At 34.7% G+C, this 26,139-nt stretch overlaps 1 protein-coding gene across 2 annotated transcripts in view; it reads right to left on the bottom strand.

The window, feature by feature from the left end:
- Positions 1–9,061: 9,061 nt before the first annotated feature.
- Positions 9,062–26,139, bottom strand: part of SEMA3A (semaphorin 3A) — a 507,605-nt gene continuing 490,527 nt past the window's right edge. For both annotated transcript variants that reach the window (XM_067746089.1, XM_067746090.1), the window contains 2 exons: positions 13,846–13,988; positions 9,062–12,468 (listed from right to left, as the gene is read on the bottom strand). In XM_067746089.1, coding sequence (XP_067602190.1) covers positions 12,013–12,468; positions 13,846–13,988 — 599 coding nt within the window. In that variant the 3' untranslated portion in view covers positions 9,062–12,012. The remainder of the gene's footprint in view (positions 12,469–13,845; positions 13,989–26,139) is intronic.

Here is a 26,139-nt window from a genome sequence, read left to right on the forward strand (position 1 = left end):
ATTCCACTGTGTGTGTGTGTGTGTGTGTGTGTGTGTGTGTGTGTGTGTGTGTGTGTGTGTGTGTGTGTGTGTGTGTGTGTGTGTGTATGCCATATCTTCTTAAACCAATCGTCTGTTGATGGGCACTTGGGTTATTTCCATGTCTTGGCTATTGTAAATAGTGCTGCTATGAACATTGGGGTGCATGTATCTTTTCGAATTAGAGTTTTCATCTTTTCTGGATATATGCCCAGAAGTGGGATTACTGGATTATATAGTAACTCTATTTTTAGTTTTGTAAAGAACCTCCATACTGTTCTCCATAGTGGCTGCACCAATTTACATTCCCACCAACAGTGCAGGAGGGTTCCCTTTTCGCCATACACTCCAGCATTTATTATTTGTAGACATTTTGATGATGGCCATTCTGACCCATGTGAGGTGATACCTCATTGTTGTTTTGATTTGTATTTCTCTAATAATTAGCGATGTTGAGCATCTTTTCATGTGCCTATTGACCATCTCTGTGTCTTCTTTGGAGAAATATCTACTTAGGTCTTCTGCCCATTTTTTTTTTTTTTTTTTTTTTTTTTTTGCGATACGTGGGCCTCTCACTGTTGTGGCCTTTCCCGTTGCGGAGCATAGGCTCCAGACACGCAGGCTCAGCAGCCATGGCTCACGGGCCCAGCCACTCCGTGGCATGTGGAATCTTCCCGGACCGGGACACGAACCTGTGTCCCCTGCATCGGCAGGTGGACTGTCAACTACTGTGCCACCAGGGAAGCCCCTCTGCCCATTTTTTGATTGGGTTGTTTGTTCTTCCGATATTGAGTTCTATGAGCTGTTCGTATGTTTTGGCTATTAACCCCTTGTTAGTCACATTGTTTGCAAATATTTTCTTCCATTCCATAGGTTTTTTCATTTTGTTGATGATTTCCTTTGCTGTGCAAAAGCTATTAAGTTTGATTAGGTCCCGCCTGTTTATTTTTGCTTTTAATTCTTTTGCCTTGGGAGACTGATCTAAGAAAATATTGCTATAATTTATGTCAGAGAATGTTTTGCTTATGTTCTCTTCTAGGAGTTTTATGGTGTCATGTCTTATATTTAGGTCTTTAAACCATTTTGAGTTTATTTTTGTATACAGTGTGAGGGAGTGTTCTAAAAAAGGAAATAAAAGGTGTCCAAATTGGAAAGGAAGAGGTAAAACTGTCGTTATATGCAGATGACATGATACTCTATACAGAAAACCTTAAACACCACACACAAAAACTATTAGAATTAATAAATGAATTTAGCAAGGTAGCAGGATACAAGATTAATATACAGAAATCTGTTGCATTTCTTTACACTAACAGTTAATATGAGAAAGAAAAAGTAAAACAATCCCATTTAAAATTCAGGTCAAAAAATAAAATTCCTAGGAATAAACCTAACCAAGGAGCTGAAAGACCTATACGCTGAGAACTATAAAACATTGATGATGGAAACCGATGATGATTCAAAGAAATGGAGAGATATCCCATGCTCTTGGATTGGAAGATTAATATTGTTAAAATGGCCATACTACCTTAAGAATCTACAGATTTAATGTGATCCCTATCAAATTACCCATTACATTTTTCACGGAACTGGAACAAATAATCCTAAAACTTATATGGAACCACAAAAGACCCAGATTGCAAAAGCAATCCTGAGGAAAACAAACAAAGCTGGAGGCATAACCCTCTCAGACTTCAGACAACACTACAAAGCTACAGTAATCAGAACAGCATGGTATTGGCACAAAAACAGACATGCAGATCAATGGAACAGAATAGAGAGCCCAGGAATAAATCCACAAACCTATGATCAATTAATCTTCAAAAAAGGAGGCAAGAATATACAATGGAGAAGACAGTCTCTTCACCAAATGGTGTTGGGAAAGCTGGCCAGCCCCAGAGCACTTTTATTATGAGTTTGCATTTGTCACTCATCACAGTGTAACCTGATTCTTTCCTGCAACTATATAAAGAGATCCTTCCCTGTGTCAGTCATCATGCTAGGCACTGAGGGCAGAGATAAATTAGATACAAACCCTGCCCTCAAGGAGCTCACAGTCTAGAAAAGGTGACAGGGCTGTAAACAAAGAAGTTAAACTCTTCTGATAAGTGTGGCAATAAAAATTATATACAAGGCACAGATTTAGTGCAGAGAAGATGGTTAGTTCAATGCAGGAATGGGAGGATCTGGAAAGCTTGGCCAGATAAGATGACGGTAAGTCAAATTACAATCTGTTTTATTTCATTGGAAGCTCTTGAGGACAAGGGTTATGCCACATTCATGTTAGCATCCTCATCACCTACCAGTGCCTAGCACATAGCAGGTAGATAAGACCTATCAGTAGAATTTAATAGAAAGGGTAGGAATCTGGTTCTCAAGAACAAAACGTCTAAAAGCCCAAGTAGGAGAGCTTTGGAGTTGGTGAGCATGTCCACATGCTGGGAGCATGGTGCATCCCAATTTCACAGAGTCAGAAGTTCCTCTGCTCGGGACCCTTCCTGATCTCTCCCTGTGTACTTCTTTATTATCAGCTGGGTCTTGGTGCTCCAGCTGGGTGTCAGGTCTGTGCTTCTGAGGTGGGAGACATTGGCCCACCAGAGACTTCCCGGCTCCAGGTAACATCAAATGGCGAAAGCTCTCAAAGAGATGTCCATCTCAATGCTAAGACCTAGCTCCACTCAACGACCAGAAAGTTACAGTGCTGGACGCCCTATGCCAAACAACTAGCAAGACAGGAACACAACCCCACCCATTGGCAGAGAGGCTGCCTAAGATCATAATAAGTTCACAGACACTCCAAAACACACAACCAGATGTGGTCCTGCCCATTAGAAAGACAAGATACAGCCTCATCCACGAGAAAACAGGCACCAGTCCCCTCCACCAGGAACCCTACACAACCCACTGAACCAACCTTACCCTCTGGGGGCAGACACCAAAAACAAGAGAAACTATGAACCTGCAACCTGCGAAAAGGAGACCCCAAACACAGTAAGTGAAGCAAAATAAGAAGACAGAGAAACACACAGCAGATGAAGGAGCAAGGTAAAAACTCAGCAGACCAAACAAACGAAGAGGAAATAGGCAGTCTACCTGAAAAGGAATTCAGAGTAATGACAGTAAAGATGATCCAAAACCTTGGAAATAGAATGGAGAAAATACAGGAAATGTTTAGCAAGGACCTAGAAGAACTAAAGAGCAAAAAAAACACAATGATGAACACCACAATAAATGAAATTAAAAATTCTCTAGAAGGAAACAATAGCAGAATAACTAAGGCAGAAGAATGGATACGTGATGTGGAAGGTAAAATAGTGTAAAAAACTACCGCACAGCAGAATAAAGAAAAAAAGAATGAAAAGAATTGAGGACAATCTCAGAGACCTCTGGGACAACATTAAATGGACCAACATTCGAATTATAGCAGTCCCAGAAGAAGAAGACTGAAAGAAAGGGACTGAGAAAATATCTGAAGAGATTATAGTTGAAAACTTCCCAGTATGGGAAAGGAAATAGTCAATCAAGTCCAGGAAGCGCAAGAAGTCCCATGCAGAATAAATCCAAGGAGAAACATGCCAAGACATATTAATCAAACTATGAAAAATTAAATACAAAGAAAAAGTATTAAAAGCAGCAAGGGAAAAGCAACAAATAACATACAAGGGAATCCCCATGAGATTAACAGCTGATCTGTCAGCAGAAACTCTGCAAGCCAGAAGGGAGTGGCAGGACATATTTAAAGTGATGAAAGTGAAAAACCTACATAACAAGATAACTCTACACAGCAAGGATCTCTTTCAGATTCCACGGAGAAATTAAAATCTTTACAGACAAGCAAAACCTAAGAGAATTCAGCACCACCAAACCAGCTCTACAACAAATGCTAAAGGAACTTCTCTAGGCAGGAAACACAAGAGAAGGAAAAGACCTACAATAACAAACTAAAAACAATTAAGAAAATGGTAATAGGAACATGCATATTGATAAACTACCTTAAGTGTAAATGGATTAAATGCTCCAATCAAAAGACACAGACTGGTTGAATGGATACAAAAACATGACCCGTATATATGCTGTCTACAAGAGACCCACTTCAGACCTAGGGACACATACAGACTGAAAGTGAGGGGATGGAAAAAGATATTCCATGCAAATGGAAATCAAAAGAAAGTTGGAGTAGCAATTCTCATACCAGACAAAATAGACTTTAAAATAAAGACTATTACAAGAGACAAAGAAGGACACTACATAATGATCAAATGATCAATCCAAGAAGAAGATATAACCATTGTAAATATTTATGCACCCAACACAGGAGCACCTCAATACATCAGGCAAATGTGAACAGCCATAAAAGGGGAAACTGACAGAAACACAATCATAGTAGGGGACTTTAATACGACACTTTCACCAATGGACAGATCATCCAAAATGAAAATAAATAAGGAAACACAAGCTTTAAATGATACATTAAACAAGATGGACTTAATTGATATTTATTGGACATTCCATCCAAAAACAACAGAATACACATTCTTCTCAAATGCTCATGGAACATTCTCCAGGATAGATCATATCTTGGGTCACAAATCAAGCCTTGGTAAATTTAAGAAAACTGAAATCGTATCAAGTATCTTTTCCAACCACAATGCTATGAGACTAGATATCAATTACAGGAAAAAATCTGTAAAAAATAAAAACACATGGAGGCTAAACAATACACTACTAAATAACCAAGAGTTCACTGAAGAAATCAAAGAGGAAATCAAAAAAATACCTAGAAACAAATGACAATGAAAACATGACGACCCAAAACCTATGGGATGCAGCAAAAGCAGTTCTAAGAGGGAAGGTTTTAGCAATACAATCCTACCTCAAGAATCATCTCAAATAAACAACCTAAACTTACAGCTAAAGCACTTAGAGAAAGAAGAACAAGAAAACCCCAAAGTTAGCAGAAGGAAAGAAATCATAAAGATCAGATCAGAAATAAATGAAAATGAAGGAAACAATAGCAAAGATCAATAAAACTAAAAGCTGGTTCTTAGAGAAGATAAACAAAATTGATAAACCAATAGCCAGATTCATCAAGAAAAAAAGGGAGAAGACTCAAATCAATAGAATTAGAAATGAAAAGGAGAAGTAACAACTGACACTGCAGAAATACAGAGGATCATGAGACATTACTACAAGCAACTCTATGCCAATAAAATGGACAACCTGGAAGAAATCGACAAATTCTAAGAAAAGCACAACGCTCCGAGACTGAACCGGGAAGAAATAGAAAGTATAAACAGACCAATCACAAGCACTGAAATTGAGACTGTGATTAAAAATCTTCCAACAAACAGAAGTCCAGGACCAGATGGCTTCACAGATGAATTCTATCAAACATTTAGAGAAGAGCTAACACCTATATTCTCAAACTATTCCAAAATACAGCAAAGGGAGGAACACTCCCAAACGCATTCTACGAGACCACCATCACCCTGATACCAAAACCAGACAAAGATTTCACAAAAAAGGAAAACTACAGACCAATATCACAGATGAACATAGACGTGAAAATATTCAACAAAATACTAGCAAACAGAATCCAACAGCACATTAAAAGGATCATACACCATAATCAAGTGGGGGTTATCCTAGGAATGCAAGGATTCTTCAATATATGCAAATCAATCAATGTGATACCCCATATTAACAAATTGAAGGATAAAAACCATATGATCATCTCAATAGATGCAGAAAAAGCTTTTGACAAAATTCAACACCCATTTATGATAAAAACTCTCCAGAAAGTGAGCAAAGAGAGAACTTATCTCAACATAATAAAGGCCATATACAACAAACCCAAAGCAAACATCATTCTCAATGGTGAAAAATGAAATCATGACCTCTAAGATCACGAAAAAGACAAGGATGTCCACTCTCACCACAATTATTCAACATAGTTTTGGAGGTCCTAGCCAGAGTGATCAGAGAAGAAAAAGAAATAAAAACTGGAAAAGAAGAAGTAAAGCTGTCACTGTTTGCAGAAGACATGATCCTCTACATAGAGAATCCTAAAGATGTTAAAAGACAACTACTAGAGCTAATCAATGAACCTGGTAGCAGGATACAAAATTAATGCACAGATCTCTTGCATTCCTATACACTAATATTGAAAAATCTGAAAGAGAAATTAAGGAAACACTCCCATTTACCACTACAACAAAAAGAATAAAATACCTAGGAATAAACTTACCTAAGGACACAAAAGACCTGTATGCAGAAAACTATAAGACACTGATTAATTTCTTTAGAAATTAAAGATGATACAAATAGATGGAGAGATATACCATGTTCTTGTATTGGAAGAATGAACACTGTGAAAATGACTATTCTACCCAAAGCAATCTACTGATTCAATCCAATCCCTATCAAACTACCAATGGCATTTTTCAAAGAAGTAGAACAAAAAATCTTAAAATTTGTATGGAGACACAGAAGACCCCAAATAGCCAAGGCAATCTGGAGAAAGAAAAATGGAGCTGGAGGAATCAGGCTCTCTGACTTCAGACTATACTACAAAGCTACAGTAATCAAGACAGTATGGTACTGGCACAAAAACAGAAATATAGATCAATGGAACAGGATAGAAAGCCCAGAGATAAAGACATGCACATATGGTCACCTTATCTTTGATAAAGGAGGCAGGAATGTACAGTGGAGGAAGGACAGCCTCTTCAATAAGTGGTGCTGGGAAAACTGGACAGGTACATGTACAAGTATGAGATTAGATCACTCCCTAACACCATACACAAAAATAAGCTCAAAATGGATTAAAGACCTAAATGTAAGGCGAGAATCTATCAAACTCTTAGATGAAAACATAGGCAGAACACTGTATGACATAAACCACAGCAAGATCCTTTTTGACCCACCTCTTAGAGAAATGGAAATAAAAATAAACAAATGGGACCTAATGAAACTTCAAAGCTTCTACACAGCAAAGGAAACCGTAAACAAGACGAAAAGACAACTCTCAGAATGGAAGAAAATATTTGCAAACGAAGCAACTGACAAAGGATTAATCTCCAAAATTTAGCTCATACATATCAGGAAACCAAACAGCTCATGTAGCTCATACACACCAGGAAACCAAACAACCCAATCCAAAAATGGGCAGAAGACCCAAATAGACATTTCTCCAAAGAAGATATACAGATTGACAACAAACACATGAAAGGATGCTCAACATCACTAATAATTAGAGAAATGCAAATCAAAACTACAATGAGGTATCACCTCACACCAGTCAGAATGGCCATCATCAAAAAATCTAGAAACAATAAATGCTGGAGAGGGTGTGGAGAAAAGGGAACCCTCTTGCACTACTGGGGGTAATGTAAGTTGATACAGCCACTATGGAGAAGAGTATGGAGGTTCCTTAAAAAACTAAAAATAGAACTACCATGTGACCCAGCAATCCCACTACTGGGCATATACCCTGAGAAAATCATAATTCAAAAAGAGGCATGTACCACAATGTTCATTGCAGCTCTATTTAGAATAGCCAGGACATGGAAGCAACCTAAGTGCCCATCAACAGATAATGGATAAAGAAGATGTGGCAGATAAATACAATGGAATATTACTCAGCCATAAAAAGAAAAGAAATTATTTGTGGTGAGGTGGATGGACCTAGAGTCTGTCATACAGAGTGAAGTAAGTCAGAAAGAGAAAAACAAATAACGTATGCTAACACATATATATGGAATCTAAAAAAAAAAAAAAGGTTCTGAAGAACCTAGGGGCAGGACAGGAATAAAGACGCAGCCGTAGAAAATGGACTTGAGGACATAGGGAGGGGGAAGGGTAAGCTGGGACGAAGTGAGAGAGTGGCATGGACATATATACACTACCAAATGTAAAATAGCTAGCTAGTGGAAAGCAGCCACATAGCACAGGGAGATCAGCTCGGTGCTTTGTGACCACCTAGAGGGGTGGAATAGGGAGGGTGGGAGGGAGATGCAAGTGGGAGGAGATATGGCGATATATGTATACGTATAACTGATTCACTTTGTTATGAAGCAGAAAGTAACACACCACTGTAAAGCAATTATACTCCAAAAAAGATGTTAAAAAATAAAATAAAATAAAAGCCCAAATCCTTTATATTCAAAATCCTTTTTTTTTTTTTTTAGTTTAGTTTGATTTGGTACCTCTGCCTCTGCCTGTGTGTGCTTGCATGTTTGAAATGAAAACCAAGCTGTCTTCTTTGATCAGGTTGACTGTGAAAATGGACATACTATATGAGGCACCATTTCTGTGGCTTCTTTTTCTCTTTCATGTATAGGTCCTCTTAGTATATTAACTTTAAAAAGTATGTTTCTTTAATTAATTACTATAAAAATTGTTACAAATCAAACTAATAGGATTTTGCAGACTTTTTGAAAAATGTTTTCTTCTTTATGGAAACATGTATTTTGCAAACATTAACATTGACTTTAATTATTACAAACAAAATTAAAAAGCATGGATGTCTTTGGCATTAGGCCAATTTATCTCTAACACATTATAACATTGATGTTGAATCCTATTTGTTAAGTGTGTCTTTGAAGCCATGAAACCTGATAGATTACCATTAAAGTGAACACAGATTGTGTTTAAAAAATGAATTCATAAAACAAAGATTTCAAAATGTTATACTAATCACTCCATATTAATAAAATGCTTGCTTATGACCTTCAGGATAGGCAACTTCAATAACAATTATCAGGCGTCTTTGTAGATCCAGAATGAAACCAAACTGATTATGATAATGACACACTATAGAATTTCATCCCCATATTTGCTTTTTAAGTATGGCATAAAATAACAGTATTTAATTTAAAGGGCATTAAATTCACATCATCTCCATAAGTATAGAGCCCAGTTTACAGATGACTACAATGAAGAAATCTGCTAGCAACCTGACTTTGGTTCTCAACCTTTTCTAAACTTATGTTCCTTGACACTATATGCTACATGGAATAGTAAAGACATCTGAATTCAAATATTTTGAAGAAATGTGTATTTAGCAACTGAATACATGCTAAAAGGAATAATTTACAGCAGCAGTTTCATTACATTTTTCTCTCCAGTTTTCTAGTTCCCATCTGAAATGCAATGATAAATACAGATATGGAACGTATTTACTACCTGGCAAAAAAACATGCTGATTGAATGGGCACACAGCTTCTGCCCTCAAATAGCACATAAGCCACCTTGTTACCTATGTGGGAAAATCTTGCATTTTAGGATGACATTGAACACACTGAAATGGAGTACCTACAAAAAGTTGCATTTTACACTGTCCTTCCTCTTCTTTTCAAAATTATGTACATCTCTGTTGCCTAATGTGTAGGTAGCAAAAATATTAAACACATACCACTGAAAATCACTAAATAATACATAAAATGTAGCAGTAAGTGTACATTTACATTTTGCATTTGATTTCAACTGGGCCATAATTTCTCTGCTGTGCTGTACCTTTTTCCTATTTTAAGATTGCTGTAATAATCTGTTCAAGGTCACATGAGTCTCTTAACAAAGTTTCAACTCTGATGATACATGCATAAGCCAAAGTCTATTGAAACTGAATTAAATGGGACATTAATTACTTTTTGTGCAAACTGCCCACCTCAATACCCATTGGCAGAAGATGATGACTGTAATAAGACTTATTTACCTGCATGTTATATCTATAATTTTCTTCGAAAACTTAGACCTGATTTATGAAGACATGTCAGTGGATTTGTTTTTGTTTCTGTTAGTTGAAATCTACACATTCTTTCTATGGGTATTTCATAATGCTAAACAAAATGCATTCAGATATTGGAAGGCATCCCTGAAGTTATACAATCTCTACCCCTTCAAATCCTTTATTTTTGAGGACTAATAATAAGATACTTCTGTTATTGCAAATAAATTTGTTTCAGCTACAAATTTAGAATAAAATGCAACACCGAATTTTAGTAAAGATACTCTATGAGAAATTTTTAAATGACCTATTTTTGGAGCACTCTTGGTTTTTTGATTTATATCTCATTTTTTTTTTTTTCCTCTACAGGAGTCTCTCCTTCAAATAATTTAAAACTTAGCTACCATTTGAGGATGTACTTCTAAAAGTAACATTGTATTAATCATTGGAGCCTAAAATTGAATGTAGAATATTTTTAGGCTCCCATTTGAAACAAACGTCAAAAAAATCATTTATTCAAAGTAATCATTAAAACTGAAACATGAGCTTCCATCTGTGAATATTTCAGCTGATAGAGAATTCAAAAAAAGTTCACTGTAGTCTGAGGTGAGAAATTAATGCTGAGTTAATTAGAATACCAAGACAGCTAAAGTTACAATTTCAATGCTGCTTTCATTAATTAGCAATAAGATGTTTCCTTTGCATTTTTGTGCGTGATGAAGGACCCAGAGAGGGATTCTTGGAAAGATGAGTGCAGTGCAAAACTGCATTGCAATGCTGAAGGTCTTATACATCTTGAAGTCAATGATTCTCAAAGAATCATCTTAGGACAATGAAGCAGGCAAGCCCTTAATTAATAATCTTTTATCTTATTTTATAAGTTGTTGCAGGAGACATGTTTTAAGTGTGAGCCGTGTCCTGGAAAATAGTTTGTATAAGTCACTCCCATTGACCTGAAAAGAGTCATGTGTTCTTTAGACAGATAATTGTCTTAAACAAGGTGAGATAAGAGGCAGCTGATAAAAATGTAAACAGAGTTGGGAAATTTGCTTTTAGGAGGTTGTTCTGAATATTACTGATCTCCCTCTTCTCAAAAAAATTAAGTGACAGATAAAATTCCAAATGGAGTCATGAGAGAGTTTTTATGTCTCAAATATCAGGCAGGAATTCAAGCGCAGAATTAAGACATTTTCTATTAACATTAAACCAATGCTTACTATTTGCATGAAATATGCAGTTCCTTTTCTCTTTGTTGATCCATTAGGTACAAGAAAATGCATTTACAAATCTATTTCTTTCTTCTCTTTTTTTTTTCGGGTTAAATGCTCTGTTTTTCTAAGAACATTATGCAGGTTCTAATTAATTTAGATAATATTTGAAGAAGGGGAAGTTTTTTTTTTAATTCCTCAGAGAAATAAAGCATAATTTATATCCAGATTTTAGGAATTGGTTGTTAATGATGTATATATGTTTCTAGGACAATATTGGTTATTCCTCTTGCAAAACTGAAAACAACGTTTTAAAAAAAGCAGCACACAATTGGAGTTTTTAAAAACAAAAACTACAAAGCACAATAATTGTAAGACAAAAACCTACTCTAGCTTAGAAAAGAGCTACTTTTTTCTGCATATTTGTCATGGTACATTTAAATTATAGTTTTAATAAAATACATCTTTAGATCAAAGCTGGAAGAAGACATCAGTAGTAGATCAGTGTATTCCATTTTTCTTCTGGATGATGGATGGTTTATGTTTTTCGTATTTCCACAGACCGTTTAATTCAGTATCATTTTACTCCTCCGGTACATATAAACACGAGTACTGGTAGACAAAAAATATCCTTGAATCCAACAGTGTTTTGGAATATTCATCAGCTTAGTAAATCCATGCAGTTTAAAACTTCTAGTTCAATAAAATGGCTTTGCTGATGCAGTTTTTCTTCTTTAGATGGCAACATGGCAAATGACATTTTTATTTCTCAGGCAAAGAAGAAAGCAAAACCTGTATAGTGAAATCTCATAGGAAACATTAAGTCACTAGTGTGAACATCTGCATTCACCTGACCTCTATTAAGTGTTGGTATTAGGAAGAAAGCCTGTTAGTAAAGTTACTCATGGACTTAATTTATAATTGGTGGAACTCAGGTGCACTTCCCACCATTGTAAACATCCACATAATGCCATGAAAAAAGTTCATGTATATTGCATTTTTTCCAGTTATTGTCTAGGCAAGTTTCTACTTGTTTGAGGTTTCTAGAGGTAATGCAGCTCAGACACTCCTGGGTGCCCTCTCAAATTCGTGGGTCCTCCTGTTTCTACCTTTCTTATTTTCCTGTAAGTGCTTCCATTTGTTACTGTTCCCTTGGGTATGTCCTGGCCTTTGCCGACGCTGTTTTCGGTCCCTTTTCCAAACTTGTTCGCAGAACTCATCCATTGTGTTCAGGTTGGGGTGGTTGATGAGTTGCATGAAGTCTCTGTACCAGACCTTCTGGCTAGGTGTCATGCTGTTGGAAATTTCTTTGGTCTTAGAGCCATCTCCATCATCATCTTTATGAAGAAGTTCTTCCAAATGCTCTGTGTCGATGACTTCCAGGGTCACTTTAAGAAGAGTTTGCATGAATCCGTGTTCCACGGCATGACAGAGGTAATTGCCTGAATCCTTCCGCTGCAGACTACGCAATAGAAGGCCTTGTTCGGTCCTAATGATATGATCATCCACTCTGATCTAGCAAAAGACAAGATGTAGTAAAATCATACATATTTACAAGAAATATAGGCTCCAAAACTCTGTCTCAGCAAAAATTCAGACTGTGTACTGAGACACATTTTCAGTTAATAAAATTTCTAGTTTAAGAGAAATGACTGCATTTTCCTATCAGGGAAAAGAGTTATACATTTCTTCCAATTGTTTTTAAGAAGCACTGCAAAATATTGCTGTCTCTTGTCTTAATAGAATTTCTCATAATAATTTAAAGTAATCAAGATAATGGGATGAAAGGACAAAGATATACTTTATAAATTTGAAATAAGCTATATAAATATAGGTGAAAGTTAACATTGAATATTGGAATTGGAAATATAGAAACATGATACTAGAAAACAATGCAGCATTAGAATAAATTTATAATAAGGATGGAAAAAGAGAATAAGTTCAGCAGTTGAGCAACCAGAAAAAACATGGGATTGCATGCTTACTTATTTATTCAATTTCCTAAGTCTTAGATGTGACATGAAGATAGGCTATTTAATATGTCTAACCTCACTTTTATTTTGCATACAGTTTACAAAAGAGATCTCTGAAAGCCACAGCTGGTAATATATAAAATCAACCTTAACATTTATATGATGTGATTACATGTTTGAAGACTGCTTCAACTGTCAAAAGAGATAACAGAAGGGCTTTTACTTCTACATTCAGATTATGTTTGTAAAACTGTCTGCACATTGTACATTCACAAATCACCTACATACTATGGTTACCCTATTTAACACTTTTTAAAAAGTTTTAAAGGCTCAGAGTACTCACTGAGATTTTCTATGTATATGTTTTTTTAAATTTTACAGAGGAATAAATGGATCCACAGAGGAGGAAGATTTGTGTGAAACTACATGCACAGTTCACATCAGAGTTCATAACTGTACCTCAGAACCTTTATCCAAAATCTACTACTCCTTTCCCTTAACTGCCCCTTCCCATTTGAGGAGGAAGTTAATGGAGAAAGGAAAACATGTTTGGAGAGCAGAATTAATTGAACAAAAGTTAAAATTAGTAGAAGGATTAGATTTTTTTCTTGTATATGAATGTAGATAACATAATTGTTTTGTAGATAACTCCAGGAAGAAAAAAGAAGTCTCTAAAATATATCCCCAAACAGCTTCTGAGACAAAACTCTTACCAGTTCACCTTTGTTTCTCTAACTCCTATCACAAAGCCTGTCATAAAATCAGCCTTCAATGAATACTTGTTTAATGAATGAGTATTGGTATGTTAAGAAAAGAATAAATATTCACTACTTTTTTTTCCCCTCTCAAGTCAACCATGCTGGGGTCACTTAACAGCATATGTCATATAGAATTAATCCAGTCAGTTTCTTTCCTATACCTCTTCTTTTCGCTCTTCATTTCGCCTCTGGAATTGCCAATAGACCAGAGCTCGCTGTGATTTTGGACTGCATTCCAGGAACGTGCTACTATTTTCTACTCCATAGATGATTCTTTCTTCAAAGCTGTGGCCATGGTGATTATCTGGCCGGTGATGAGGAAATGAAATGAGAAAATGTTAGAGAAGTAAACTCAACTTTCCAAAGTATTTATTCAGAAATTCAGGAGATGAATTTGTTGCCAAGTTGGAAGTCTTTTCCAATTTGATTGAAGATGGCAGAAATGACAAGGTTTCAGAATTCAAGTGTCTACTAAATAGACTAATTATTTCAGTATGGGTTATATAAAGCATATACAGAGATTTGTGTACCAGAAAATAGCATTACATTAACAAAATCAGTCATGTGTGCAGTATAACTATACATTTATATGCCATGATAATACTCTCCAAAATATTATTTTCATTGTAAAACTCTATGCTCTGACTAATGGTGCCAGTGAATTTCTGCCACAATTCTCCAGCAGAAAAGTTATTCGATTGGGTTTTTGGAAATAAGAGTCCATTTCTGAGAACTTAATTTTGCCTTTTTGTGTTTGTTTTTCATCTGTAAAATTAAATTTACCAGCCAGTAATATTTATCTAGTATTTAACAGAAGGTAGAGTTCAGGAAGTTTATACTCCCCACCAACAACCCTTAAATAATCCACAAGTTTGATCTGAAGATCAATTGGTGTGAAACGTTTGGGATGGTTCAGAAGAAAGACGCACAATTATAATGCAATGTGGTTTCAATTGTCCTTATTTTAAAATGACACATCTTTTATTATTTTCAAGAATTAGGCTAAAGAAGATGGCAAGAGTATGTAATAAAATGCAGCAATAAGAAATTCTGTTTCCTGATTAAGTTTCTATTATTTTACCCTTTATGTAACCTCCTTCAATGTGGTAAATGAAACACAGTTAAGATCAAAAGTACGACACGGGGTGTCTAGGTAAAACTCATTTAGAGAAGAAAAACTCCTTGTTATCTTGTTTAATCCTGTTTCCTTTATGACATCCTGTACAATCTGGAACTCATTAAATTAATTTAGAAAATAATAAATATATTTTCACATGCACAGAGGGCTGACAGTGTAGACAGATGAAAAATTTTTGTTTTCTTCTTCAAACTCCGCTAGATATTTAATTAAAAAAATGTTTCCCCCTTTTTTGCATCACTTTGACAGTTTTACTCTTGTTATAACTATCTGAGTACTTCTGTCTGTCACAGACAGTATGATTTGCTCTAAGTTTAAAACTTTCCAAAATCCTGCTTCCATCCAATTCCCATACACAGCCTATGGCCATCATCTCCTATTCTCACCCTTCCTATAGTCAACCTTCTGCCTGCATTTGCTATCTCCAGGGATGTCAGTCCCAGTGCTTTTTCCTTTATTGTTCTAGGTGTGAAACAAAACTCTTCTAATATTGGGAAGTATCTGTCTCTTCTTATTTAAAAGATGAATACTCTAGAAATAATAAAAAACAGGAAATGACTAAAATGTAAAGAAACAATATTTAACTCATTCCAAGTCACAGTTTATTTCATGTTGGAGATATGTGTATCTGTGTGTCAATATATACATGCACTATGGTAGTGTTTTTCTTTTCCCTCTGAAATTATTAGTATATCTTTGATTGAATAGATATGGCACATGTTGCTGTGCTAGTTTGCAAGACATCTGCTTCCTTGGATAGAGATGAATTGAGTGTCTATGTCCAACACGAGCTGGGAGATCTGTGATTCAGGAGCTACCATGAATAATTAGAATGCCTTGTCACAGAGGTTTTTAGAGTTTACATAGAATGCATTTTTTTTTCTGCTAATGGTTGTGCAGTTTAAACTTATTTGATTTAGAAATTATTTTACTTGTAATATTATGCAACCTGAAAAAAGGTGGAAATCTGCAATATGCAACAACATGGATGAAACTTGAAGACGTGCTAAGTGAAATAAGCCAGTCACAGAAAACCAAATACTGCATGATTCCACTCAGATGAAGTATTTAAAGTAGTAAATACTCGTAAAAGCAGACAGTAGAATGGCAATGGGTATAACATTTTAGTTATGCAAGATAAATGAGATCTTGAGATCTGCTACACAACATTATGCCTACAGTGAACAATACTTCAAATTTTGTTAATAGGGTGGATTTCATGTTGTGTTCTGACTCTAATAAAATAAAAACATAAAAAAATATTTAATTAAAAAAAGAAATCCTATTACTTTTAGGAAGTAACTTTTCATTCAATATCTACATATTACTGAATCATAAGATATATGACAGCATGATAACACAGAAAAAAATCAGCTGGATTTAGAGACAAACAGTATGGTTATCCACCAGTATCTTCTGTCTTGCCAGCCATGCCTCTCAGGTCTAGTTTTCTTGTAGAAATTTATGATAATACTTGTCTCTCATCTAATTTGTCCAAGTTACTATAGATATCTATAGAAATCTAAGGTATAAATAAGTTATTGCTCTCAAACATAGAGATCTGTATAAATCCTTCAGTACATTAGTTGATACTCAGATAAGAAAAGCAATGTAACTTGTATAATAAGAAATAATAGAGCTTAATATAAATGAAACATCTATTAGGTACATTTTCAAAAAAGTCACTGTTTGTCTTCTCAATTAATTTAATCATTCTAACTGATCCATAGAGAACTTTCTGTCACCTCTAGAGTCTTGGGAAATCTACTTAGTTTTTAGTTTCTCTCCAAGATCTCTGGTGACAGCAAATGTTTCCCAAAGCCCATTAAAGAAAAGAATTCTCTTAGTGGTAAATGTTTCCTGAATTTAAAAAATATTCATCTGTTACTTATCTATAGTAGAATCTAATAAATTTATACCAAGTTGTTTTTGGTTTAATATAGCAATAGGCCATGGACTTCAAGAAATATCATGACATTCAGATACTTTCCCACCTGAATAAGATAAGAAGCACAACTGGTGAATTTGGTTCACTGTCTTGGTGTCTTAATAACTACTCTTGCCAATACGTTAAGGATTCATTCCCCTCTAAGCTGGCCCTTTCTTTCTCTCCTTTGTCGAAATTGAAAGCAAAACAAAATCTTCTAGTTAGTAAGCAGTGAAGCTAAAAGTCCTGTCATATTAACTATCAGTCTTAGTATGCAGAGGTACTACTCTCTTTCTTTGGTTTGAGAGTCTCCTACTGTATGTTCTGTTAGATTCTGCGACTGCCAAAAAATGCAAGAAACTAAATATCTTTTGAATACACTTGTTTCTCTTAATTCCTCTGCAGTAGAATGTTTCTATCATCAGCAACTTTTAATTTAGGACCAGAACTTTCATTCACAGTGGCCTCAGCCAAGCATTCATAGCACCATTCATTTGGGTGCTTTGACGTCACACCCTGTAAACATTTTTTCTGTTAATTTCTCCACACCCGATACCTTATAAACAGATACTCAATAAATATTTAATTTTAAATTTATTTTTATACAATTCTTACCAGTTACACTCCATTTACAGTTATTACCAAATATTGGTTATATTCCCCATGTTGTATAATATATCCTTGCAGCTGATCTTACACCCGATAGACTACTGGAAGGCACTCAGTAAATATTCATTCCCTTTTCTGATCCTTCCATCCCAACCACTTGAGTAAATTTTGTACAACATAGGAAACATTAGGGGTCTAATAACAATATGTTTTTCTCTCTCTTCTTTTCTCCCTCCTCTCTTCCCCCCCATAACCCCTTTACCCCATCTCTGTCTCGTTCTTTCCCTCTCTTTCTCTCAAAAAAAAAATTTAACAAACAGGAACAACATTTTGATTCTTGACTTCTAAACTTATTAGATTTTCAATTTTTTGGATGCCAAATACACTATCATTTTGACTGTTATTAAAGCAAACAGCTCTGCATAGAAATGGTGGCATAGAATATAGCTGCACTGTAAGTATTTTTCAGAGCATATACTGTTGAACTCATAAATACACAATATAAAGCAAAAGCTCACCTGAGAAAACATTGTTGATTCAAGATTTCCTGAAGGATATGAAATCTTGCACATTCAGGTAAATCTAATCTAAAATCTCTCTCTGGATTACAGTTGAAACAAGAGCAGTTTACATGAAACACATTGTGTTAATCCCATGATATAATTGATTTTATTGAATCCTGTTGAGTGGGGTCCCTCTGATCTGTTGAGGGAACCCATAAGCAATACTCTATGGATTCGCTCACTGTGTTTATGTCCCACTGTTGTTGACTATGGTGTTCATCTTTGGGAAATTTTTCTAATGTTAGTTTTTAGGAATTATTGAGATTCGCTTGAACAACTGAATTTTTTAATGAACTTTGTGACTCACCACTTGATCATATTTCTCCCCCCACATTGGCTGAAAAAAACCATTAAACAAATTTATGTCTTACCCTTGTAACTTCTTAGTAAATATGTTCTTGTCACATGCCTGGTTTTGTTCTCTGTCAGTACATCTGCTTTGCCTGTGTGACATTATTGCTGCCTTTATCCTATCTTTGCTTTTAATCAAACAATTGCAAATTGTCTGAAATATATTAGGTCACTTATCAATTACAGACAGCATATACTTTTTATAATCCCCTTAAATATTTTTTGTTATTAAAATATATCTACATACAAATAATAGTACATTGTCTGGATACAGAGGTAGTCATAAATATGTGAGGTGATATTACTGTTATTGCTGTTCTTGTGATAGTTTCAACTGTTTATTCAAAAATTAAAATCCTTTATTGAGAAGCCCTAATGAGACAAATTATGAACTCCTTCCCAGCATCAATTCTGCTCTCTCACCCATATCAAAAAAAAGTATTCCTTCTTCTATGCTTTCAAAAAATCTCTTTTTACATGTATCTTTAGAGCACATGCAGTCTTATTTGTTACAATTTTTTATTAATCTGATTATCTCCCTCATACTGTGCATTCCACAATTTGGGCACAAGGTAGTCATAAACCCTTAGCTGATGTTTGCTGAATAGCAAATCCAGGTAACAGTTTCCTCTGCATTTAAAAGCTGAAATCTCATGTAACTTTGACATTTTCAAGGCACAGAGTTATCATAATTACATAAATGATTAAGAGTTTGATCAATTAAAAATGGTATAGGGTTTATAACCCTCATTATGACAGAATACATTACTGCACTGTAAACATTTCAAGTCTTCTAAATTTGTTAAGCTTTATAATGTTATAAGAGTTGACTTGAGATATGGTAGAAGATGATGATGACTAATCAAGTGTACTCCAAAATCAAAAATTTCAAATATGGGATAATAAGAAGAGAAAGATATTTGAGAAATTATATGAATGTATTCTCATATCTCCAGGGACACCTATATCTCTAAACGATGTCTATGCCAATAAGTAATTTTTCCAGAAAAAAAGCAATTTCATTGTAATCAATTTAAAACTACTTTTCATACTTAGAAAGCAATGATTTTGAATACAAACTTTTGTCATGAATATTACTAGTAGACAAGAAGGGTGAGTTGTTAAATTGGCATAATGAATTCTTATGGGCTGAAGTGAATAGTTAGAGCAAAATAATTGAGAACATTAAAATTATTTTTAAAGCATCACAGTGTGTTTGAATAACACATATTACAATATGTTGCAGCTGTTAATGACAAGAAATAATGTTTGTAAGGAAGCAATCTTCAATTAACCATTTCCTCTTTCAGTGGGATAATTTATGGAAATGAAATGAGGCTAATAAGCCAGAAAGAATGGGAGGAAAGAAAGAAGTTAAATAAATTGCTTCCTTTTGTAACAACAAAAAGTCAAGATATCCATCATTTGGCCAGAAATATCACGTTGCTAAAGGCCTTATTTAGTATTTGATTCTCTTCCAATATAGCAGAAACAGAAGGCATCACATTTCAGCTTTCCATTTATTTCACTCTCCATTTTAACCCCATAAATGTCTCCCAAGATTGAAATGCTAATAATGTAAGAATCTTAGGAAATTTGATTTCATGTAGAAAAGACAGAGATAGGTGAGGTAGTGAACCATATATGTATTCAACTATTTGATCTCTGCTGTCATTTTTGATATTCTCACCCTTTAGGTTATTAAAAAGCTGAATTTCATAAATAATGAAACAATTTGGGAGAGGGAAAATAATTGCAAATTATTTTAAATATTTAGCAAATTCAATTAGTTGCCAAACTACATAAAGAGAAATCTAATTCCACTTTTTTCATCACATTGTAATTTTAATATTTTACACTAAATTTTTTGCCAATATTATTCAATGTAAAAGGTCAAGCAAAGGAGGAAAGGAAATGTTGTCCACCGACTCATGGTGACACAGAAAGCTGGAGATATGCACTTCTTATTATAAACAACATTACTTAGATTTTTCTTACTGGATTCTGATTATTTTCTCCAGAAATACAACTGGTACTTTATCAATAGAAAAGACTCTAATTTGATTTCAAGTGGATGAATAATAAATATCTCCTAAAGTAGCAGTAGCTGAAAAGGCATTTCATGGATGAATCAATAACTCTTGGGAAGCTATAAAATATTTAAAAATAAAAAAAGAAGGGTTTCCCTGGTGGCGCAGTGGTTGAGAGTCCGCCTGCCAATGCAGGGGACACGGGTTCGTGCCCCAGTCTGGGAAGATCCCACATGCCGCAGAGCGGCTGGGCCCGTGAGCCATGGCTGCTAAGCCTGCCCGTCCGGAGACTGTGCTCCGCGACGGGAGAGGCCACAACAGTGAGAGGCCCGCATACCGCAAAAAAAATAATAATAAAATAAAATAAAAAAAGAAGACAAAAGTTTCACTCATCCTTAACACTCATCCTTGACATTCATGTATATTTTGGGCCTGACTGAATATTAAGATGGTTAACAACTGATTTAATAATCTTATATACTGTAGTGCACTTAACACAAATTTACAGCTATATAACAGGGGTACTAGTTGTTTATTCATCACAATAATGCTTAGTATAATATTTCTCCAGTGTTTTGTGTGATGCTTATACCAGCTAGTTTCTCAGTAAATGTTTGTTGCATGTGAGTTTGCATGCATACATGTGCCTAGAAATGTGTGCATATGTATTAAAGTCCATATGCTCAATACATCTATTTCTCAAGTGCAAAAAAAGACTCAATTAATGAAACCTTAGAGAACATTTAAACTTATAATTTATCAAATTGCTAAAATAAATTTAAATTTTACACTATTTTGTTTTATGCCCTAAATTAAGATCTGTCTCTGGTGCTGGGAAATAATTATCAAGCAGAATACAACACTTCGAATTTTACAATTCAAGGAGTTTCCAGCTTTCCTTGAATTCACAGATACCTGTGGATTTGTGTTTAAATGCTCTTGTCAGTGTATAGATAGGTAGATGGATAAACAGAGAGATATGACTAGGATATTTTAATTTTATTGTTCATAGGTAATTATTGTAGAGAGAATCGCTAGTATCTTATTTTTAAGGTATATATTGATTTAAAATACACAAATTAAATTGACATGTTTTGAAGTTAACTATGAAGCCATTTTAATAACGTGCTTAATAATCTTGGGATATCAGAGGCCTCAATGCTTCTTAGTATAGGGAGGGCTGAAACTCAATTATTTTAAAAAGCAACACCAATATGAAGATATCTACTGTACTATATAGTCTATATTAAATGTCTGATATGTTTTATTTTCATGACTTTATAACAAATTCTTTACCAAGAAAACACATATAATTTACATGGCAGAGTAAAATTACCATGTGAATTTACACCTTTAAAAATAAGGAAACATGAACTTTAATGTTCAATTTACATTTTCCGAAGAGATATGATAGATGATGGAAAACACCCATTTGCTGAAGTAGAAACCTTCCATAAACAATAATAAAAATACCATCTTGTATTTTATTTGTTTTCCTTATAAGTTTTGGAATTAAAAAATACAGCATGTTTAAGAACTTTTCATTTACAACAGTTAAATTATAGATGTATAAACAGTTGGGTGATCTCTGATGACGTATTTAAAAGCTTTAATAAGGAACAATGATAGCACAAAATATTTTAAACCTCTTCTTATTCTTCTTATTCAGGTTGTGTGTGCAGGTCTTGCATACATGTGCTATGAATAAATGGATTATTGGCCTAACGTAATGTCAGAAGACTACTGTGGTGATGATTGATTTTCTCCAGTGAAAACAGTTTCAAAAAAGGTTTACAAAAGTTATGGAAGACACTACTATAATAATTTCATTCTAGGATGCGTGCTCCTTTATATTTTAACATCTCTGATATCAGAATGTCTTACAGTTGTTCTCCACCTGAGTTGAAGTTGCTTTCTTCCAGAAATAATTTGTTCTTACTTCTTCCAGACACATGAGACCCTACTAAGCTGACAGCTCCTTAAATTAAAGTTTTGTCTGAAGCTTTTGGTCCACCCCGTTGGTGTGAATTCAGAAATTAAACCTTCATGAGGGCCACCTTTGTGGTTCAAGGAGTAAAACAGGCCAATTTCTTTGCTATCTTCTTTCGGTTGGGAATTTATTTGTGAATTCAGAAATTAAACCTTCATGAGGACCACCTTTGTGGTTCAAGGAGTAAAACAGGCCAATTTCTTTGCTATCTTCTTTCGGTTGGGAATTTATTTCTCCTTTGTGCCAATACTGAAACATATTGCGTTCTGGCTTGATGCTGGGACCATATATTAGATTGTCCATTTTGGGCAGTTTTTCTCTCTAAGCAGTACATAAAATAATGGTGCACCTTACATTCAGTGACGTCTTAGACTTGATACAATTTGGTAATTTATTAAAGTTAGGGGTTTTTTTTAGGACTGACATCAGCTCATCTATCAAATCTTGAGGCTTCTCTTGGGGCCAAATGCTCAGATTCATAGTTGGATTTTCTACATGTATAAAAGAAGCTAAAGCACAGACCAGATTAGCATTGCTCCAAAATACTAAATTTATAGCTCTGCACACCATAAAGATGACACTGCCAGAGATATTTTATGAAATTCTGGAACAATTTTGGAATGATTTCATTTAAATTATGCCAACCAAGACATAAATTGAGATGAACTAGTTGTGGAGATAATGAAGAAGGTTGAATTCTGCCAACATTTTACTGTGGGTTGTTGGAAAGGAAATGCACGTATGTAGAACAGCCAAGAGAACTATTACAAAGTGAAATTCAATGATGGCATTAATGCAGAAGTTAGGACATAAAATATTTCAAAGATGCAAAAATCTAAGATGTTAATTTTCAAAAATTGTTACTTCTGGTATAGCTTTTTCCTTTCTGGACATGTAGATCATAATACAGCTCGTTTAGTAAAGAAGGAAGAATGAGAGGTAGTTTAAAGGTACATTGACTCAACCACTTATGCTCTTGAATGCAAAGTCAGACAAGCTCCAATTCTGTGCACAACAGTTATGTTAGGAAAGGGAACATACTGGAGGTTTCTCGTTAGCATTGTGTATGAGTGAATGGGAAGACAAGAAGATCTGCTAGCAGATATATTTAGGGTTTTGTACTGAAATTTCCCAAGGCAAAAGGCTACCAGTGATGGGGGAGAGTGTGCTGGACCAAGGGGAAGTGGAGCTGGATTCTTCTGTTTCACCTGGTCCAGCTCACCATTAGTGCTGCCTTTACAAGAGAGCGAACAGAGCACTGAGTAAGTGTTAAAGGTTTCATCGAGAGTGAAATGTCTTCCACCTTAATTCTGAGTTATTTTATACAGTCCCTCTATTAAAACCTCAGGAGATGTAAAATATAGAGTTTTACCCAATATGTTTACCATTACAGCTGGAACTGATGGTCCTGAAGTGTATAATTGGCTTCAGGTTGCTTAGCAGTTTCTGTGAAAACATCTCATATCTTTATATGTTTCCATATGAGCACATATATTTTATTCAATGTGAGATGGGACATTAGCAAGGTAACATACATGATTTAATAGGGCTGAGCTCTGGATTTCTGCCCATTTTACTGTCAAAGATTGACATCACCTATTCCAAGATAATTCACTGATTCCTAATGGTAAGACTCAGTCTGACCACATGGGAATGCCTGACTTAGTTTCCAAACATTTGAAATTTACTGTAATCTATGGTGTATATTTTTTATGTTTGGTCAATTAGCAAGACAAGCAGACAAGGAATAAAGAGGCCTTCAAAAAAGGAATGTTTTTACTACTGCAGAGCTTCTTGAACTATTTTACCATTTCCTCCCATATATCACAAGCATCTACTTGGGGTTGTTTTTATATACACACACACACTCAGTAACATTGAAACACAGAAATTATTTTTCCTCCCTACAGTATTCATTCCAACTGAAGAATCAGGAGAAAAAAGTTATTCACATTCATTTTACTTTCTACAGCTAAGCAATTCTATATTCCCAAAGTTTATAGGGTTGCACCACTCTAATTTCATCAAAACATAACTTTAAAATCTGAAGCACTCTCCAAAGCCCATTCATTCAACTGTTAATAATATTTATTTATCCACAGCCTCACTTTAAAAAAAAGTATGACTTCGGTCAACTTTTCCTTGTATATATGTACACTCATAATTCCAGCATATATATCACTTTGAAAAAACACTAACTGGGTCTATGAAGGGACTGATTGCTAAAAAAATGGATGTATTAATAAGATATATATATATATTTCTCTAGCGATCTTCAAAACATAGCACGGTATCCTACATAAAGTGGTTTGCAACTGTAATTTATTAGTTAATTGGTTTATGATATTTCTTAAAGATTCTACTTCTGAATACAATGGTATTAATAACAATGTATGACAAATCATTTTCACAATAAATAACGGATGCTATTTAGATCAAATCTCTATTGAGAAACAAAAGTATGTAAGTATTATGCTATAGCTTGAAATATTTAGATAATTCATTCAACAAGTATTTATTAAATATCTACAATATTCACAATATTGCATGTGTTACAGAGATAGAAAAGAGATAAAAAAGTGAGCAAAATAGCAAGGTCCATATTGACATGGAGATTAAATCTGATTGGAAATGAGCTCTACTTACATCATCTTGTTTCTTTTACTTCTAGTTAGTTATCATTAGCCTCTCTATATCTAAGCAAATATACTCTTTAATAAAAGGAATATTTCATAATGCTGTATTGTTGAAAAGCTGCTGATCATAATTCAATATTTCTACATGAAATAAATGGAAAACTAGTGGATATTTTGTTGTCCAATTGAAATATGCCATCCGAAAAATTAAATGAGGATGTGTCAACAATGCACTAAATCCGTATAAAGACAAAAACTTATATGCTCCAATCTAGTGGTATTTTTTTTCATAATGAGAGCGATAACAGACAGGAAAACAAATAACAGATAAGGAAATTTTGCAAGCAAATGAATTCAAAATATAGGCCCAATTTGTGGCTACCTGTCTCCTGGTATTGGCATCCCCCAAACAACTGTGCGGACATTCATGAATGACATACCAGTACATGTAGGATACACACAGGGACTTTCAGAAAGTCAACTAGGTTTTGGCATGTTGCTGGGTGCTATTCGTACAGTGTGTTTTCTTTCTTAACATTCATGAACCATGAATGTTCTACACACAGAATTAGTAAATCAAATCCAAGTAAATGATAAAAAATAGTATACCTGCTTTTAAGATTAATGTAAAACGCACCAAAAAAGTTAAGGGATAATTACGTTCAATTACATGTAAAATGTTTACATTTGATATTTTAGCCATTTTTAACTGAGCTGCTCGTTAGCAGTGATGTCATTGCTGAGTTTTCCCAGCAGGGGGAAGCATAGCCTAATTATTGTTTTTGTACAGGGTTGAAGTGGGGGTGGGGGGGGGATGAGCTATACTACCATTTTACTGCGTTTTAAATGAAGATTGGTTGATATTTCATCATTAAATAAGCAACTTGACATTAAATAGGCCTTGACATCATTTAGGAAACATAAAATGAACTTGGTCCCAAATCCCCAGTTCAAGGGACTATCCTACTAAATCAGAGTGAAGACATCCAAACCATCTTCTACTTGAGTAGGATACCCAGTAATAATATACTGGGTCTATATTACGAGTATATTAATGAGTAATTTGCACGGCTTATTTTAAGACTACACCTTCTTCTCTGATATATTTAAATGAATATATTTGCTGCCTACTACTCTCTGGTTGCTACCACATACAAAGCGTGTGCTTAAACTTGACTCCTTTTGGTTCACATGAGAAAATTGAGCATTAA

The sequence above is a fragment of the Pseudorca crassidens genome, chromosome 8 (assembly GCF_039906515.1).
Source record: "Pseudorca crassidens isolate mPseCra1 chromosome 8, mPseCra1.hap1, whole genome shotgun sequence".
Classification (NCBI taxonomy): Eukaryota; Metazoa; Chordata; class Mammalia; order Artiodactyla; family Delphinidae; genus Pseudorca; species Pseudorca crassidens.